Source organism: Trichosurus vulpecula, chromosome 6 (genome assembly GCF_011100635.1).
Source record: "Trichosurus vulpecula isolate mTriVul1 chromosome 6, mTriVul1.pri, whole genome shotgun sequence".
Taxonomy (NCBI): Eukaryota; Metazoa; Chordata; class Mammalia; order Diprotodontia; family Phalangeridae; genus Trichosurus; species Trichosurus vulpecula.
This window is the reverse complement of record NC_050578.1, coordinates 63619106-63640092: the sequence shown is the minus strand read 5'-3', so window position 1 is coordinate 63640092 and position 20987 is coordinate 63619106. Positions and strand designations below refer to the sequence as shown.

The following is a 20987-nucleotide window of genomic DNA, read 5'->3' as shown; positions in this document are numbered from 1 at the left end:
TCCCCTTAACCACAAATGCCATAAGAATATGGCCATGGCTTCCTTTTACATGATGATGGATCCTGGCAGCTGTTACTGCTCTTCTTCCAAACACTGGTTTGGATATGTGCAATCTGCAGAACAGGAAGCAACAGCTGGAAAGCATCCTGGATGTATGTAGTGCTATTGGCACCCTCTAACAAAATATTACTGATAATTGGGTTAAGGAGTTTGGCCTTCTGGTTGCTCCCAATGGTAGTTAAAAAATAAGAAAACTTCTTAGATGAGGAGGTCACTTCATTACACATTGCAGTAGCTAATTTTGTTAGAACTTTAGCATGGTCCTGGGCTGGTTTTTCCTCTTCTTGCCCATGAAGAATTCACTCTGCTACGTAATGTAGTTGTTCAATACAGCATGTAGTTACTTCAGCAAGAGACTTTCGATTGAATTAACATGTACACATCCTCTAGTGTCTTAGTTTGCTTTCCTTCTCCTTAATTTTCATTGTCAGGGACTTTAGGATTCTCTTCTTCATCATCTACAGTTTTCTCTACTGGCTGTTCTACCACATCAACTGAGCTTCTTCCACCCATTCATGAGCCTTTTTTCTAGTCTTATTGAGTTTGTCAGGAGTTGCTGCAATATGTATCTCAAAGTTCCGTTAGAATGCTAACAAATTCTCCCTTTTCATCTTTCTCTTCTTGGGTCCCTCCATTCTCTGATTCTTTTACTGTAAAGATGTCTTTAATAGAAATTAGGTCATTTAAAGAGATTTTCAGTTTCTCTCCATCAAGTGATCTCCGTCAAGATCCAGGGTTGGTATTTGGCAAGGCATGATTGATGACAGAACAAGGAAACAAGTTACTTGTGAAAGTAAGGGATGATGGAGAATTGAACTAGTTCACTGAGGGGTCAGAATTGGGAAGGAGAGTGCTGCCATAGCAGGGGTGATAGGCTGGCAAAATACTGAGAGGTGGAGGGATTGTAGGTCATATTGAAGACTATCGTTAGGATGAATAGGCATAGGGAAAGATGGGATGATGAATGTTTATGATTTGATAAAAGAATCTCAGAATTCTTGATCATGGAAGTGATGGCAAGATCAAGTATGTGACCATCCCTTTGTGTGTAGCTGAGGTGAAATAGAGAATGAAATCATGAGATTTGAGTAGACCGAGGAAGCAAGAAGTTAGGGAACATCAATATGTATGTCAAAGTCCCTTAATAGGATGGCAAAAATTGGGGTATAGAGGGATATTGTGAGCCAGACAGCCAACTCATTGAAAAAGAAGTGACAGTGCCTTAGGGTTCAGTATATAAGGGCTATTAAGATCTGAATTGGGTGATAAATTTAGAGTAAACCTCAAAGGAGGAGAGGCTGCTGGGCAGAGGCAGTAGAGAGAGGATTCTTGTAGTGACAAAGGGGAACAAGGAGATTTCCATCTCCCCCACCAGGACCAATGAATTAGAGGTATGAGAGAAAGTACCTGAATGGATGACCAAGGAGGCAGTGTCATCTGGAAAGGGCCAGGTCTTAGTATGTGTCAGAAGATGGAAGGAGCAAGAGAGGATGAGGTTTAAAATGATAAAGTGGGTTGTTTATTATGGAGTGAGGGACATCGTATAGAGTGCTGGGTCCGGAATCAGGAAGACTCATCGTCCTGAGTTCAAATCTGGACTCAGACACTCCTTAGCTGTGTGACCTGGGCAAGTCACTTATAACCCTGTTTGCCTTAGTTCCTTATCTGTAAAATGAACTAAAGAAGGAACTGGCAAACCACTCCAGTATCTTCGCCAAGAAAACCCCAAATGGGGTCATGAAGAGATGTACGTGACTGGGGGGAAAAAGACGAACACAAATTTCTAGAAAATAGCAAGGCATCTTTAGAGAAAAGCCCAACTTAGAGGAAAAGCCAGTGTCCTGTCTAGGGGGTTTTCTATTGCTACTCTCAAAGTCAAGCCTTGCACTAGCAGGAGAAAGAAGAGGAGCCAAGGCAAGCATGGCAGCTGAGTTGGAGGGTTCCAACTAAGCTTGTGCAGTTGGCCATTCAACTTCACCACCAGCACCTGCCCTAGCTCTTGAGCGCCTCTGGTGGTTAGAGTCAGGAAGAGGGAGACTGTGGGTCAGGGTCAGACTGTAGAGAGGGCTGGCATAACGGTAGGAGTTGGCAGGGCTTTCTATGGATGTCTTCTCGGCTCTGGACTCTGTGATTGAAATGAAGGGTGGACATAGTACCCACCATATGTACTGCCTTTCTCCTGTCATGTACCAGGCTCCTAGCAGTTGCATTGGGAAAATCTTAGAAACTGCCAAAGGGTGCTCTGTGACTATGAGAGTAGATACATATATGCAGGTGGATGAGTAATCGGATTAAATTTATCTACCACCAAAGTAAGGATATCCCATGCCAAATTCTAATTTAAGATGCGAAAGGACCTGAAATACTCCAGAACACTCCTTTTTGCCTGCTGAAGTGAATGTTATTGTGTTGGTTAAAAAAAGGGGGGGGTGGCTTTAGTTTTTTGGAGGGGCATAAGGATCATAAGGATCACTTTTGTCCATGACCTCTGAATACATCTCCTAATATTACTGCCTCTTGGGGTAAACTTTAATAGCTTATGCTTGTTCTCCCCAAGTTGTTCATTGCCCATCACACACCTCTGTACCTGTGGTATCAGAGATTGGAAGCTAATCAACTATGTCTGATAGAGAACCATCCCCCTAATTCCCTATAAAACTGATTACTCCTTGCTTACCTTATAAGTAAGCAAGTTGCCCTGATGTAGAGGTCACAATGACCAGAGCCATCCTATGTATCACTTGGGAGAAATGATTGCAAGCTCGAAGAGCTAGATATGGCAGGTCCAAAGTCAGCCCCTCTAGTAGACCATCACTGATCCCTTTTCCTCCTCTGCTTTGTCCTGAATACCACTGTACTGGAGATTCCGGTGACCTACCTGCTTATATCCTTTCCCTGTTACCTTTGCCCTCATCTTCTCCACTCTGTGAGGTATAATTTCAACCTCCGGACCTTTCCTTGTATGGATGAGAACATATCATGATAAAATGTCTATTGCTTTGTCACATAAGAGGTCTGACCCTTTTTTTGTGAAAACCTCTAAGGTAAGGCCCCAAACTTCTGGAAAAGACTTGGGAAAGTTAGCAAGTTCACTTCAAAGGAAGGCTGTAAAAAATCTTGGACTCCTGGAGAAACCCTTTCATATCATTCACATCATTCCATGAGGTAGAGAGTAGCTCCAGTAGGCATGACCCCACAAAAGCCATTTTAGTCTGGCCAGCAGAGAATCCCAGGGGTTGGAGGTCCATAAACAAGTTGTATTGGTTCCAGACCTCTGAGAGGTTCTCCGTTTAGTCAATGAAAAAGCCTTAGTGGTGCTGAGTGCCATCTGGGGCCTGGGCTTCTGCCTCTAAGCACTGCCTAAACCAGGAATTTGTAGCCTCAGGACCTGAAGGGAATTTATAACAAACTTGACTGGGTTTTTTAGAGGCCCGAGAACAATGGTTGTCCTATTGCCAGAATCTCTGAAGCCCCCTAACTTGGTGGTCTGTCAATTTGCCATACAATCAATCTGTCATATTCTGTCCTGGGCAAAGCAACTTGTGCTAGTAATTAGGAAAATCTCCAAACTGCAGTGAAAGATTTAATCCTTGCCTGTGGTTAGGGAAGCAAAGTTTGAGTTAGGAGAGCAGGTGTAGTCCAAAAGTCATGCTGTGTTCCTTCTTGGAGTTCCTACCCCTTTCCAGGCCACCAAGATCTGAAGGGCCAAGACAGGTGGGAGAACCAGAAGCAGTTCAGAGAATTTGCCAGAGATTAGAAAGCCTAAATACAGGGAATTCCAGAGAGCTGTCCCCAAAAGTAAAGCTGCCTCAGAGCATGTCTTCTTAATGTGGGAGTTTGTGTGCCTCATACCTGACTAGCAAAGGTGACCTGAGCCAGGTGTCTCTCACTTTCTCTTGACTCGGCTTCTCCTACTGAGCTCCCCTTACCCCGACTCTTGGTCTCTTGGTTCTCTGCTGATCTGAGGGAGTCATGGAGTCTGTCTGTCTGTCTGTCTGTCTGTCTCTCTCCCCTCCCATCTCTTTCTTCTTTACTTTTTCTTTCATTCTTTCTTATATATGAAACTCAACTCTATTACAGTTTTCTTTTAAAAGTCACATATTAAATTTAACACCAGTCCAACAAAATTGCCTGACTTGCCTGTGTTCCTTTCTGGACTTCCTTCTCTTGACTTTTATGTATTTTTTAAATATTCATTTGCTCCCTTTTCTTTATTCAATTTTTTTATATCACCATCACTACCCACTAACCTCCTTAACAACCCCTCTTCGAATAGAAGCCACCCTTTGTAAAAATATTTATAATCAAGCAAAACAAAGTCAAACATTGTCCGAAAATACATATTTTATTTCACCTCTAATTTATCCCCTTTCTGAAAAGAAGTGGGAGGCATGCTTCATTATGTCTTTGGAAGTTGATTAGTCATTGCATCAACCACAGTACTTATGTCTTTCATTTTTGAAAAAAGATACTATCGTAATCCTTATAGAAATTGTTCTCATGATCCCACTCATTCATCAGTCTTCCCATCTTTCTCTGAAGGCATCATTTTCATCATTTCTTATAGCACCATAACATTCCATTAAATGGAATATTACTGACCTATGTTGACAGGGAGCTTCCTAATCTGGGTAGTTCTGTGGGTACCAATGAAGGCATAGATCCAACCTCCATCCCTATTCCCACCCTGATAGACCATAATTTGTTCCATCATTCTCCAATAGATAGCCATCCCCTTGTTCACCAGTTCTTGGCTATAACCAAATTGCTACTATGACTATATTTGTATGTACAGGTTCTTTTTCTGATCTCTTTTGGGTACACACTGATAGTAGGATCTCTGGGTCCAGGGGTATGCACAGTTGCGACTTTTTTTTTTTAAGTACAGCTACCAGTGGCTTTCCAGAATGGTTGAACCACTTCACAGTTCCACCAAGAGTGAATGTGTTAGTATGCCTGTCCTCCCACACAGAGTCTATCCCAAAATCACCATTTTTCTTTTTTAGGCTTATCTTTTTCTAACTGATGAGTGTGTGGTTGAATTTCAGTGTTGTTTTAAGTTATATTTTTCTTAGTGATAGTCTTATCTGAAAAATTAATATGCCAACTATATTTCATTGATAAAAATATTGAACAGCACAGGACCAAGGACAAATTTCTGAGGCTTCTACTACAGACCTCCCTTCAAGTCATCAAGGATCATTAAAAAACCATTGTTCCTAATCATTCAATCAATTTTGGAATCTACCTAATGAGACTTTCTCAAATATTTTGCTGAAATTGAGGCATACTACGTAAATAGCTTCCCTCTGAACTACCATCTTGGCCATTCCCGTCAGAAAACAAAAATAGATTAATTTGGCATCATCTATTCTTGAATGTACACAGGGCTTTATGCTCCCATGGCTTTGTATATGCCCTTCCTTAGGTCTGGAACACCTGTCCCTTCCCCTCTTCTACTGGTGAACTGTTACCCATCCTTTAAAAATCCCCAAATGGCATGTTTTTTTCTTAGAGATCCTTCCATTAGGAGCATAGATTTTAGAGCTGGAAGAGGCCTTAGTGGCTATCTTGTCGTCCAACTCTCTCACTTTACAGATGAAGAAACTGAGGCTTAGAAAGGCTAACTGACTTGTCCAGGGTCACACACTAGTCTAAGACAAGGTTCAAACCCAGGTCTTCCTGCCTCCAAGTCCAGAACTATTCACTATGCCATGCTCCCTGCTTCCTGCTTGGACTTCACATAAAACTACTTTATACCTCTCTAAATGTACTTAGCAAGTAATATTATGTATAATATTTGTGATTCTTTGTGCCTTGGAATCGGGGATTCAGAGCTTCAAGGGACCCTAAAGAAAATATGAACCTGCTATACCCCTCAAATCACCAGACTCTGGTTTTGGTCCCCCAAATTCAGAACCTATTGTCTGGTTGACTATCAGGTCATAAGAGTTAACAGCTTAAATCTGAGAATGTGAAATATGTATGAAATTGTTATACAACTCCTATCAAATTTTTATTTAAATCCTGCTGAAGTAAATCAGTGTTCTAAAATATTTCAACGCTTATTGATATCTTTTGTTTCGTATCACTTTCATTTCCAAATCACTTTTATTTCCTCTCCTACCCAGTGAGTCATCTCTTGTAACCAAATAAGGAGGAAGAAAAAACAAAGTAGTATTGTTAAAACCAAATAATCACCTAAGCTTGACAGCAATGCCTTGTTCTACCTCTTTCTGTATATGGAAAGGGTGGGGCACATTTTCTTTTCCCTTCTTTAGGGTCAAGCTTGGTTATTAAAATTACACCACAGTCAGGATTTTTTTAGTTGTTCTTTCCATTTACATTGTAGTTATTGTGGATATTCTTTTTCCTAAGCAGTTTGTTAGGACCTGGGGTTGGGAAGATCTGAGTTCAAATTTGACCTCAGACACTATGTGACCCTGGGCAAGTCACTTAACCTGTTTGCCTCAGCTTCCTCAACTGTAGAATGAGGACAATAATAGCATCTACCTCTCCTTGGGTTGTTTTGAGGATCAAATGAGATAAATTTGTAAAGCACTCTTAATAATAGCTAACATTTACATAGTACTTGCTATGTACCAGGCTCTGTGCTAAGCGCTTTGCAAATGTTATCTCATTTGATCCTCATGACAACCCTTCAAGGTAGGTGCTGTCATGGACTCATTTTACAAATGAGGAAGCTGAGGCAGAGGTGAAGTGACTTGCCCAGGGCCGCATAGCTAGGAAGTGTCTAGGGCTGTATTCTTCTGGCCTCACGTGTTCCTGACTGTAGGAGCTGCTCTATCCACTGCACAGCCACCTACCCAGATAGCATGTTGTAGGGGATTAATGCATGTTTGTTCCTTTCCTTTCTTTCCTGGTTCTACCTACTTCACCCTGCATCAGTTCATATAAGTTTTCCCATGTTCCCCTGAATCCTTCATATCAAAGGGAATGGACATTTCTTTCAATAAGTCAACTCTTTCCAGGACCTGACTACAATGGCTATACCTTTGTCTGGGTACACTCTCATTTGAACAATGCAAGTTAATGTTCTTTTATTTACAACGACTGTTTTTCTATCAATGTACTCTACCCTCTGTCTGCCAGCCTTCTGTCTCTAAATAAAACAAATATTATGTTAGACTTGAGAGAAGTACTAAGAGGGTACTAAAGATTTTTCTCAGCAGGCAGAGTTTAAAGGGGAAGAAATTGAAATCCTCTGGTAACACTTCCAGTTATCTGGCCTCAGAGACACAATAGATCTTAGTTCTTAGAAGGAATGATCAGCTAAAATAGATAGATAGCTACCAGGTGGTGGGTTGGGGAGATTTTCTCTCAGTGTGTCCTGGTTCTTCTCCTTCAACTGATGGAGGACTTATGCTTGTTTGCCTTCAGTGTGTTGGTGATACTTGTCCTACTTACGGTAGTTATCCTAACTGACTTAATCAATATAAACATTTATCAAGCACCTTTATTAGTGTGAAACACTGTGAATACAAAAGAAGGCAAGAGGCAGTCCCTGCCCTCAAGGAGCTTAGGACCTAATAGGGGAGACAACATGCAAATAAATATATACATATTAAGTATATACAAATATACATAAAAAAGGATAAATAGGAAATAATTAATAGAGGGAAAGCACTAGAATTAAGAGGGGTTGGGAAAGGCTTCCTGTACAAGATAAGGTTTTAATTAAGACTTAAAGGAAGCCAGGGAAGTCAGTAGGTGAATTTGAGGAGAGAGAGCATTCCAAGCAAGAGGGGGGGGAGGGTTGGGGCGGAGGGCGGGGACAGCCAGAGAAAATGTCTGGAGCTAATAAATGGAGTATTTTCTTCATGGAACAACAAAAAGGTCACTGTCACTGTGGCAAGAAGTAAGATGCAAGACTGGAAAGATAGGAAGGAGCTAAGTTATGAAGGGCTTTGAATGCCAAACAGAGAATTTTGTATTTGATTCTGGAGGCAATAGGGAGCCATTGAAGTTTATTGAGTAGGGAATGACTTGGTTAGAGCTGTGCTTTAGGAAAATCATTTTATTGGCTGAATGGAGGACGGGTTGCAGTAGAGAGACACTTGATGCAGGCAGGCCTTCCAACAGGCTATTCCAATTATTCAGGCATGAGCTGATGGGGACCTGCACTAGAGTGGTATCAGTATCAGAGAAAAGGTGGGGTATTTAAGACGTGTTGAAAGACAATAGCTTGGATGTGAGGGGTGAGAGATAGGGAGGAGTTGAGGATGACTTCTACATTTTGAGCTTGAGGGATTGGGAGGATGGTGTGTTGACCTCTAATGAGGAAGTAGGAGTAATAAAGAAGGTGTGTGTGGCGAGCAGGGCAGGGAGACTGAAGGTTTAGGGAGAAAGATGAGTAAAGTTAATGAGAATAAGGAAAAAACCAGTTCAGCAAAACTAACCAACCAACATATCAACCAACATTGACATTGTATGTAGCTGTTCACACTCATATTTCTTTACCTCTGCAGAGAAGAGAGGAATGTATATCCTCATCTCTTCTTTCAGGCCAAGCTTGATCATTATTTGACAGCAGTTTTAATTTTTTTTGGCTGTTTTTTTCTCTATTTATATTGTTACAGTCATCATGTATATTTTTCCTGGTTAGGCTTATTTTACTTTGTATTAGTTCATATGAATTTTCCCAAGGTTCTTTGGAGCTGTCATATTAATTGTTCTTTATGGTGCAGTGATACCTCATTACATTCGTGTACCACAGGTGGGTTAGGCACTCCCCAATCAAATCAAGAAGGATTTATTAAGCACTTACTATGTGCCAGGCACTGTGCTAAGCCCTGGGGAAACAACAAAAGGGAAAAAATAGTCCCTGCTCTCATGGAGCAAATCCAATTCAGGAGAAAGCATGCAAACAACTGTGTCCAAACAAGTTATAGACAATATACAATAGAGCTCATCTTAGAGGAAAAGCACTAGCATTAATGTCCAATCCATGGGCTTTTTTTTAAAATTCCCAGTTCTGTATACTACAAAAAGTAATACTAGAAATATTTTGGTGCATGTGGAACCTTTTTTTGTTAATTTTTAGGACCAAATAAAGCAAGGATTTCCATATATATGTGTGTATAGAGAGACAACAGAGAGAGACAGAGACAGAGAGACAGAGAGAGAAATTGAACAGAAAAAGAAGATTGCACATGAACCAGCGACCCTTATTACAAATAGTTTACTTGTGGGACAGTTGCTTTTTATCATCGACATCCTTGACATCAATACCTAGTAATTGGATTTCTGGGTCAAAGAGTATGGACATTTTAGTCACTTTCTTAGCATAATTCCAAATTGCTTTCCAGTCAGACATTTATTAAGCTTCCCTTACAGCAGGGCTGTCCAAAATATGGCCCACAGGCTGCATGCGGCCTGCAGTGCGATTTTATGTGGCCTGCCTATGGGTTTTAATTTTCACAAGAGAAAAAATAAAACAACAATTTGCATGGAATACGTATTAGATTTTTAATTCCATCACTAATAAATAATCTCATTGATGTTAATTTTCTTTGGTGTTTTTAAGTAGTATTACTGACAGAACTATCGCACAGAATTTTCAATCGATCTGTAGGATGCGTTCGGTCTGTACGATGCAGACTAGTCAGTATGCACCTACCTTTATACTGTTGTGTTGTCACTTTGTTGTTTTGTGTTTGCTTTCACATTTTGAGCCTGTCGTATTGATGACACGCATTCTCCCACTTTCTGTTAGTGTACTGTATTTTTTATTCTGGGTGCAGCCCTTGAATAATTATTTTATTTTAATACGGCCCTAAGATAACCTAAGGTTGGACAGCCGTGCCTTACAGTAAAGAGTCCCAACCTTGTAGAAGTCCCAGAGGAATTCTTCAGGAGATGAGAAGCCTCCCTTCTCTCTTCTTAAGTACCTCTCTCCCTTAGGTTACTGCTTTGCCAGAGCAGTTTGGACGGACTTAACCTGTCAGCTTTTGTCACTTCCAGGATTTTAAGAGATGTGTTTAACTTTCAACATAAAATGTGGACTTGCTTCTTTTTATTTTGGAGGAATGATATCATCAAGGGGCTGAAGAGAGTTAAGGAACACTTGCTTGGAGTGATAAAATAGATCACTGTCATTTGGATAGCAGAAGTAAATGCTTGTTGGATTGTTTTACTTAAAGCAGGAAAAAATTATGTGACAGGGATTTATATATTAAATATCTACTAATACAATATGGGAGGGTTGTCTTATTTAAGGCCTGCTTTATTGCAAATCCCAGATGTGTAACCAAAGGGAAGTCATGGGATCTTTCAGAGCAAGACAACTCTCTAAGATTCTGGGTTACAGATTAGGTGCCAACATGTATCGGCGGAGAGAGTTTCCACACCAGGATTTCCTATACTGATGATGAAATTACACGTCCAGAGCAACAACAGAATATCAGTGTAGTCAACAGGCTTTGCTTAAATACAATTAGATTCATTAGAAATCTGGTGACAAAACATCTTTGGCTCTACCTGGAAGGGCAGACAGACTAACTTGATCCTGAAGATGGATATCAGTATAAATCTGGCTTCAGTAGTCCCCTCAATGGAGAGACATATACAGATCACAGTACACTCAATTCATAGCAGATCTCTGTGGGTAGTAGTAAATAAAGGATTTTCCCAACAAGTTTGCAAGGGGGTGGAGAATCTAAAATCATGTCACTCCTTTGAAAATAACTTTGATGAGTCATCAGATCTATCCCAGGCTCACAGGGAGGGCGAAGCTAAGGCCACTTAGGCAGACAAAACTTGATCCTATTTTAAGGGAAGGGTTGACAATGAGCCAACAAAGCGAAGTCTTCAGCCAACTCCCCAGGACCATGTTCTGGAGTTTTAACCGTAACGGTCAGAAAATTCTTCTTCAAATCTAAGCTAAATCCTTCACTTCCAAGTTTAAGATGACTTTTTCTAATACGTCTTCAGTGGAGTATAAGAACATATGATTTCCATCTATGAAAGCCTTCCTCGTTGCTTGGAAGATTATTATTGGTTTTCTTTATTACTATTTATTATTTTTGGTTATTATTATTATTATTGGTTTTCTTTCCTCCCAACTAAATAATCTCTTCTTTTAGCCTCTGTTCATTGGTCGTATTTCCCAATTCTTTCATCACCTTTGTGGCACTCATCTGAATCTTCCCCAAGTTCTCCAGCGGCTGTCAGTTGTGAGAGCTTAACCCTGGATGTGATATCTTACCAAGGCTATATAGCCAATGCTAATTAGAATAGATGACTATATTGTTCCAATATGCTGCCTTCCTATTTATACATCCTAGTAATGCACGTACCTAAAATCTCATTATGAGAAATTCCATAGGTGTTCCAGATTACATTCTAATTTTTTAAAGTTCCATTATAGCATAGCAATTTACAAGTCTCTTGGGGTTATGAGATTTTAATGGATTCTAGTAAAAATTACACAGTAGTCCTATCCTAATTAACACGAACGATAATTTTGTTAGAATATTGTGTTGAATATGGGGCTACTATTCATTAACAAATCTGTAAAGTAAATCCTGATACTAGAGCAGTTCTAAAAGACAGCAGTTAACATTCCTTTCAGGTTAACCCTGATCTACTCATTCATCCATTTAACAAACAGGCATTATTCTATCCTGTGTAGAGGACTGTGCTAGGTGCCAGAGAGATCTATTTAGGTAATACATACCCTGCCCCCATGGAGCCCTCAGTATGGCAAGGGAAATATCAAAAGCACTAATAACTGTAGTATAAAATACTTCTCTGGGGCAGCTAGATGGTGCAGTGAGTAGAGTACCAGCCCTGGAGTCAGGAGGACCTGAGTTCAAATCTGGCCTCAGACACTTGACACTTACTAGCTGTGCACTTAACCCCAATTGCCCTGCCTTCCCCCCTCAAAAAAAATAAAAAAAAATACTTCACTTCTTGAGGTGAAGATCAAATGTCACCATAGCCCTGCTAGGGTCTATTTGAAGATTCTTCTAGAGGACTTTTATTATTTTTCTAATGATATAATGGCCTCTTAGAGGAAATGGCATTTTAATAGAGTTTTAAGGGAGAGGTAGAAATTTAACAAGTAAAAGAGGGGGCAGGAGAACATTCCAGGAATAAAAAATAGAGTAGCCAAATGTACAGACTTGAGAAAGGGCAAGACGTATTTGAAGGGGAGAATGGTCGGGTCTAGCTGGAGTGTAGAATGCAAAGGTACTGGAGTGGTTTGCCATTTCCTTCTCTAGGTCATTTTACAGATGAGGAACTGAGGCTAACAAAGTTAAGTGACTTACCTGAGGTCACACAGCTAGAAAGTGTTTGAGGCTGGATTTGAACTCATGAAGATAGGTCTTCCTGATTCGAAGCCCAGCACTCTATCCACTGTGCCATTTAATTGCCCCAGCACTAAAGATTTTTGAGCAAAGGTATGGTATGTTCAGGTGAGGAAGATTGTGTTGGCAGCGGTATGACAGATAGATTGGTGGGAAAGAGAGTGAAGAAGACTGTCTCAGTGGTTAAACCAAGCAGGTGGTAATGAAAGCCCAGGCTATGTATGGTGCTGGTACTGGGCACAGAAAAAGGACTGATGTTCAAGATAATATGGAAGTTGCATTTACAGAACTTGGAAACTGATACAATTTGAGAATGATGAAAAGAGTCAAAGATAATCCCAAGGATTTAAATATGGGAGGTTGGACTTTTGGTGGTACTATTGATAGAGAAAGTGAAATGAGAAGAGGTTCTGGGTTTGGGGAAAAGATAAACTGGTTCACTTAGTCAATAATCATTTGTTAAGTACCCACTGTTTGCCAGGAATTTTGCTAAGCCCTGGGGATAAAAAAAGAGGCAAAAGACATTCCTTGCCCTCAAGGAACTCATAATCTAATGGGAGAGAGAACAAGCAAACAAATATGTACAAACATAGGAAATGAATAAGAAAAGGAAGGCACTAGAATTAAGAGGTGTTGGGAAAGGTTTCCTGCAGAAGATGTGCTTCTTTTTTTAGTTAGGTAAAGATCAACATTGTGGGTAGAGGAGCTGACCTGAGAAGTAGGGCTACCTTTTCTTTTGTGATTTGATGGAATTATGGGATGGGATGGAATGAGAGATGGAAGTTTGTTCCAAGGAACTGAGAAGAAAGTGAATAGGGATCAGGTGGAGGCATTAGGGAAAGTGTGAGGAATGGGGGAGGGAAGTTAGGGAAGCTTATGTTAATGATCTCAGTGAAGTAGTAGGCTACTATAAATTGGTGATTATCCTCAACTCCTTGTTCCATACCTATCCTATGGGTTTGTGAGCTAGACCAGAGGCATAAAACACACAGCCAGCAACACTCCAGAGTGGTGCCCCAACCAGATTAAAATGTATTTGGGAATGATTTAATAAAAGAAATAAAAGTATAATAAAGCACAAATAACATTGCATTTTAAAACTAAGTCAGTGTGGCCTTCAGAGATCCTTATGTACAGTTTAGAGGCCCCTGTTTCTATTTGAGTGTTTTGCTACTGCTCTAGGTTTTAAATATGTGGAATCTGAGGTGGAACAGGCAAAAAGATATTTGTCTGGAGTTCAGAATAGAGGTAAGACCTTAAGACACAGATCTGGAAGTCATTTGCGTAGAGGTGGTAGTTGAAAATATAAAGACAGTGTAGATGGTAAAAAAAAAAATGTAAAGCAAGTAAAGACACAGAAGAAAGCAAAGAACTGAATCTTGGACATGACTCACATTGAAAGGCTTGGAATAAGATAAGGAGCAGTTTAAAAGTTTGGAGGAAACCAGGAGCATATTGTGTTTCTGAAGCCCAGGGAAAAGATTTTCCAGCAGGAGAGAGTAATCGACAGTGTCAAATGCTAGAGAGAGTAGGTTAAGGTAGTTAGCAACTGAAAGAAGGCAATTTTATCTGGTGACCAGGTCACTGATGACCTTTTTGAAAATAATTTAAAAGAGTTGTAGGGGTGGAAAGAAATGAGCAGAGAGTAAGGACAAAGTGGAGGCATTAGGGAAATTTCTCCTCCCAGAAGTTTGCTGAAGCAGGCAGAAGAGATGTGGAACATGTGCTAGGTGATCCAGAAGGGTCAAACAAAGTTTATTTCAAGATTATGGAAATTCTACTATGTTTGTAAGTAGATGGAAAAAAGCCAGGGAGAGTAAAGAGAACTGGATTTAGCTCTGGTTTCAGTTCTTGCTCGGTAATTATTGTGTGATCATGGCAAGTCATTTAACACCTTTGGGTCTCAGAGTCCTTATTTGTTACAAGGGAAAGCTTTTATTTTTCTTTTTTTTGGAGGGGGAGCAGAAGAGTTAGGAAGAGTAGTGACAAATACACCAAAAAAAAAAAAAAGAAAGGAAGAAAAGTGTCAAGGCATCATTTAAAAAGTAAGCCAAAGAAAACAGAAGAGGATACAGACAAGCCAGGAAGTGTTGGAACTGTACTGTGAAGTTTGAATTATATTTAAAAATGCAAATTACACACAGTGGGGGAGGGGGGGAAGCCCAAACTTTAAATAATGGAAGTTCCCAGTTTAATATATAATCCCTTTTTTGTTTTCATTTGTATATTGACATGTTTATGTTTGTTGCTGTTTAAATCCATAATAAAAATGAAATAAATTTTTAAAAAAAGACTGGTGAACCATTAGTTAAGTATGCAAACGGAAAGGAAAAAGCCAGGGTGAGGGAAAAGCACTGGATTTAATTTCAGAGGACCTGGGTTCAATATGTTAATTATCCTGTGACCCTGGGCAAGTCTCTGGGCCCCAGAGTCATCATAAGTAGGATGAAGGGCTTAGAGATTCCACTTAGAACCTATTAGATTGGAAAAGATGACAAATTTGGGGACAATTGTTAGCATGGCTACAGGAGGACAGGCCCACTAATGATAGAAACTATCAATCAGCCATTCTGGAAATTAGTTTGCAACTCTAACCAAAAGGTCAGTAAAGTTGCATACCCAGGGATAACCACTAATAGGGAGAGGGAAAGGATACATTTACACAAAAATATTTATAGCATCATTTTTTGTTGTAGCAAAGAACCAGCAACAAGGTGAGAAGAAATATCATTGAGATGTAAAAATGACAAAAAGAAGGGTTTTGGAGAAATTTGGGAGGACTTGTACGTATGGATGCAGAGTGAATGGAGAAGAATCAGGGCCACAATATATACAGCTACAACATTGTAAAGGAAAACAACTGTGAAAGACTTGAACTATGACCAATCTCATGACTTCAGAAGACTAATTATAAAGCATGCCTTCTACCTCTTGGCAGAGAAATAGTAGACTAGAGGTGTAAAATGAGATATACATTTCAGACAAGGCCTATACCTATTTGTTATAAGAGTGGGCCTCATTTTTTGTTTTTTGGATATATGGTGTTTTGGGAGAGTAGTGGTGTCAGAAAAAAAAAAAGAATATTAGTGAAACATCTTAAAAAATACCCAGAAGAGTGCATGGCATTGTTTGAACCGAGTTAAATTTAACTTTTACGCATTTTAAAAATCCAAGTGGTACACAATATACAGTGTCATGTATAATCCTCTTTTTCTGTTCTTTGTACAAAGAAATGTTCATACTTGTTGTCAAGTTCATAATAATAAAAATTTTTTCTTTTTCGGTTGGATGGTCCTGCTTAGTACAGAAACTTTATAGAAACTTATAATTTAAAACTGGGTCTCAGTTTTCTCATCTCTAACATGAGGGGCTTGGACTGAATTACTCCTAAGGTTCTTTGCAATTTTAAATTTATAATCCTTTGAAAGAAATAAAGTTCCTGTAGTAAGCAGGCAGGTATTCAGTCAATAAACATTTATTAAGCATCCCCTATGTGCCAAGCATTGTGCTAAGGCTAGGGATACAAAAAGAGGCAAAAGACAGTCCATGCCCTAAAAGAGCTTACAATCAGGTCGGGGAGACTACAAGCAAACAAATGTGTACAAACAACCTGTTTATCCTGAAGTCAAAACAGCAAATATACAAGAGGGAAGGCACTAGAATTAAGAAAAGTTGAGGAAGCCTTCCTATAGAAGATGGGATTTTAATTAGGTGAAAATCAAGGTTATGAAGATGAGATGGGAAATATTTAACAAGTGAAAATGTAATAAAACACAGATAACATTACATTTTAGAAACTGCATTAGACATTGCAAATATCCAAACAAATTAAAAAGTAGGGGAATAAACTTTCAGAAATTCTGAACAGGAAACCAGGTGATCTCAAAAGAATTTCAAAGTATTCAGAATCACATGAAAGAATGCTCCAAATCAGAAATTAATGAGAAATGCAAATCAAAACAATCTTGAGGTTTTCATTTATGCCCTGTAAATTTTCAATATTGACAAAAAATGGTTAGTAATATTGAATGGGGAATGATTTAGGCATTGTTGGAGGAGCTGTGAAATGGTACAACCATTCTGGAAAGCAATTTAGAATTAGGCAAATAAAATGTCTAAAATGTTCATATCCTTTGAACTAGAGACTCCATTACTGGGCTTATGCCTTAGGGAAGCTGTTGATAAGAACAAAGTCCATATATATATCAAAATATTTGTAGTAGCACTTCTCTTGATTACAAAGATTTGGAAACTAGGCAGATGGCCATTGACTGGGGAATGACTACCAAATTGTGATATATGAATGTAATAGAGTATTACATTCTATGCTGTAAGAAATGATGTATGTGTTGAATGTATATTAACAATGGAGTAAGCAGCGCCAAGAAAACAATATACACAATGGCTCTACAATAACACAAATGTAAAGAACCATCACACACACAAATCAAAAATGAACATAATAAAATTATAAATATCAAGCATGACTCAAAATGAAGAGATGGGAGGATACTTTCGACCCATCCCTTCGTAGAAGTGGGAAGTCCACAGGTGTTGCACATTGTATGTTTTCAGACTTTTTCAATGTATTAAAACACTTATGCTAATTTTTTTCCCTTTTGGTGGGAATTTTTAAAATATCATTTATTACATGTAATGACTCTCTGGGAGGGGAAAGGGAGAGGTATTGGGAAAAAATAAACTATGATAATATAAAAAAAAATCAGAAGACCAATAAAAAGTTATTTAAAAAAGAAAATCAGGTAATTCCAAGCCATGAGACTCATTCACCCTTATCGTCTGGGAAAGAGATAAGCAAAGAACAAGGGAAGGATGGGCAGGAAAAGGGAAAAAAAACACCTTGGATCAGGAAATTTTATACAGTGCTAGTACTCTTCGTAGGCTACAACACCCAGACCTGTCCACTGGTGACTGCTTCACATTCTCTCAGTGAAGTATGGGTAATAGTTATAACTTGTGTATTGCTAAAGGTGTTCAGATGCCCTTTTCTTACCTTCATATGCCTTTAGTAAGTCTGTTTCATGGACATGCTTTGAAAACTTGCAGCTTGGAGGTTTAGGGGCCCCCAAAAGATGTGAGCAGGATTCCAATGGTCCCAATAAATATTTCTGGGAGAGGGCAATGAATCAGATTTACTTTTATCTTTTTATCCCCACCAGAGCTTAACACAGTGTCTGGCAGCTGGTAGGTGTTTGAGAACGCTTAGTAGACTGTTAAGAGATTTTTCAAAGTTTTTATACTTTTTTGTCTTTTAGATCATTTACTACTCCCCATCCAAGATTGAAACCCTCTCTTATTACAAAAAAACACCAAATACATACATCTTGTTTGACAATGTAATGTAAGTACTTTGTTTTGTTCTCTGTCCATCTCTCTGAAATGAAGAAATAGGATTTAGTATGTCTTCTCCAGACGATTCTCTTGTTTTTTCTATTATGTAGAATTTAACTTCTTTTTGGTGACTTTTAAAATTCATCCCATCTATTGCTTACTTTCTTTGCCTTCAGTTTATGCTAACCTTTCCATCTTTCTCCAAATTCTTCGTATTTGTCATTTTTTACTGATATTCCATTACATTTATGACCTTTTAAAAAAGTTATTTATTCCCCAACTGATGGGCACTCAGTTGTTTCTAGCTCTTTGCTAACATAAAAATGTTGGTGTTAATATGAACATTGGACCTTTGTTACTTGGTGGGGAGTGGGGCTGGGGAGACATATTATTATGAGAAGCCTTCAAGACTGAACCCACTCTTTCTGCTAGAGCTTGAGGGCTTTGAAGGACCTAGACTTGATGATCGCTAAGGTTCCTTCTTGTTTTAATTTTATGATCTTAAGATCAAATAAAAAAGATGAGGTGATCATGTTTGGGCAAGCAAGCACCTGTAAGGGAGGCAGGAGAACACACTCTGATGAATTTATGGGAGTATATGGTCAAGTCATTCAGGATAAGTTATAATCTGCCTTGTTGGGAGGAAAAATACCTCTGTAGATTTTAAATCAGAGCCATAAGTGAGTTGATGTTTCATAGAAATCTAAATTGGCCCCGATACTTTTCATAGCAGCAAAAAATATTACCTGTAATACACAATGTATATTTACACACATGCACATGTATATATGTATGTGTATATATCAGATTTCCACCTTGAAACTGTATACAATTTCTGCTTTTGAATTTCCTGTCTTTACCTGGCACTGCAGAACATTCTTCCTTCCCCATCCGTATCATACACATTCTTCAAAGTTTAATTCAAATCCCATTTCCTTTGTGAGACATTTCCCCAAAGTGGTATCTAATCTATACTGATCTCTTTTCATTAATTCCTATAGCACTCACGTCAGACTTATGCATCTATTTCTGTATCTTTCTACTTAACTTTAAACATGTATTCTTATATTCTGGCTAGAATGTAAACTTCGGGAGGCTAATAGCCCTAATTGTGGTTAACAAAAACCTATACAGTTATGTATAAATAATAAATTTTACCAGGGTTTCAGTGGATCTGCCAATTTCATAATGAGACTATTGACAGTTTAATAAATATGTGAGAAGGGAGAAAATTTACATTTATTGGTTGGTAGTAATTAAACTCAAAATTCAGATTTGACACTAGGAACTAACATTAGCTTTTATCTCTACTGTAGCAAATAGATTACAAGGGAGGCAGCCTGGTGTAATGGAAGGAACATTGGATTTAAGTCAAGAGGGCAAGAGATTAAAAAAAAAATCTTCACTCTGCCACAGGTGGAAATAATAGTAGCACTTGCAGGTTTGCAAAGCTTTACTTGTCATTCCATTTCATCCTCACCACAACCCTGGTAGGTATGCACTCTGATTATCAGCCCCACCCCCCTCATTTTACAGATGAGGAAAATGAGGCAGACGTAAGTTCAGCGATTGACCCAGGGTCACACAACTCTTAAGTGTTGGAGGTCCACTTCCCCACTGCACATACACGGGCAGCACCCTGGGTCATTTTGGTGGGGATGGGATATGAACTCCCAAGAGACCATTTTTTTCCTCTTGGGATCCAGATCCCAAAGACATGGTCTTTTCCTTTTGGAGGTTCAGATCCCATCCCTGGGGGGCTCTTCCTTTTTGGGGGTCCAGATCCTAAAGACACTGCCTTTTTCTTTTGGGGGTTCAGATTCCCATCCCGGGGGCTTTTTCTTTTGGGGGTGCAGATCCCATCCCGGGAGCTTTTCCTTTTGGGGGTTCAGATTCCCATCCCCGGGGCTTTCCCTTTTGGGGTGCAGATCCCATCCCCATCCAGTTTGGGCCTCACTTGTCAGGTGAGGGCGGGGTGGGGCGGCGCGCTCTCCCGGGGGGGTCCCTCAGGAAGGATGAAGGACGCCAGTCCTCGGCCAGATCTCCTTTATTATCATCATCATCACCACCATTCCTCGTTCTACCCCGCCTCTCCTCGGCCCTGTCCTCACTTGTAGGTCTTCATGTGCCACAGACCGTCGTTGAGGTAGTGGATGTTCTCGATGCCGATGCCCTTGTTGACCCTCTCGATATCCTCGGCCGCCAGCTTCATGACGCCCACGCACAGCGCGTGCTGCTTGCCCTCGGCCATTATGGCCACCACGGTGTCGGCGGCGGCCGGGTAGAGCTGGGCGCCGGGCGAGGTCAGCCCGGGGCACATGATGTTGGCGCCGCTCAGCACGAACTTGATGGCGCCCTTGTCCACGCGCTGGTGCGGCAGGATGAAGGGGTACTTGTGCAGCAGCCGCAGCGTGGGGTAGAAGGGGCCCTCGCGCTGCCGGAAGAAGAGCAGCTCGCCGTTCACCGTCAGGATCTCGATGTGCTCGTGGCAGCGCACGATCTTCACCGGGTCCTTCTTGGGCATGATCTGATTGAGCCACGGCTCGATGCCCGGGAACTGCTCCAGCAGCTGGTTCTTGATGCCCTTGATGACGGACGTCTTCAGCTGGATGCAGTTGGACACGTTCTCTTTCTCATCGAACTTCTTAAACATGGTTGCACGCGGGCCGGGGCCGGGGTGGCGCGGGAGGCGGGCGGGGATGGGCGCACGGCCCGCCGGGGCACGCGGAGGCCGACACAAGTCTCTCACAGAGGAAGGGACCACGGACTGTGCGGCCTCCTCGGTCAGTCAGTCAGGCCGCCCGCATTAGGCGCTTGGTCTCAGCCAAGCCCGGTCTGAGAGAAGCCCCAAACGCCGCGCTCTCCCGCCCGCCTCCTTAGCCGGCGTGCAGGAGCACGCTTTACGGCTGCGCTCTCAGCCCAGGCGTACGTAGAGAAGTCCTTTACGGCTTTAAGTACTACACGCGCGCGCGCGCGCCACAGCCAGGGCTCTGCGCCTGCGCACTTTCACTTTGAGTCTTTCTGCAGACCGACCACCTGAAAGATAGCCAAGAAATTACACGGAACATTTTTAGTTCTCAATTAGACAAACAAACGACCTTTCCTTCTTGATGCCAGTCAGTTAAGCAAGCATTTATTAGGCGTTCGTTATAAGGCAGCCAGTCCGAGCCAGGAGCTCGGTCCCAACAAGCCACGTGGGGGCGGTGTGCGAGGGAAAGGCTTGCCATATGAGCCCAGGAGTTG

General features: G+C 40.6%; 1 protein-coding gene and 1 pseudogene across 1 annotated transcript; both read right to left on the bottom strand.

Moving 5' to 3' along the window:
- Nucleotides 1–5: 5 nt before the first annotated feature.
- Nucleotides 6–3388, bottom strand: LOC118854621 (annotated as a pseudogene).
- Nucleotides 3389–19773: 16385 nt separating this feature from the next.
- Nucleotides 19774–20655, bottom strand: LOC118853088 (malignant T-cell-amplified sequence 1). Its single transcript, XM_036762999.1, has one exon. It carries the CDS (start codon nt 20395–20397, stop codon nt 19852–19854), a length of 546 nt encoding a protein of 181 aa, XP_036618894.1. The 5' UTR covers nt 20398–20655; the 3' UTR covers nt 19774–19851.
- Nucleotides 20656–20987: the final 332 nt, after the last annotated feature.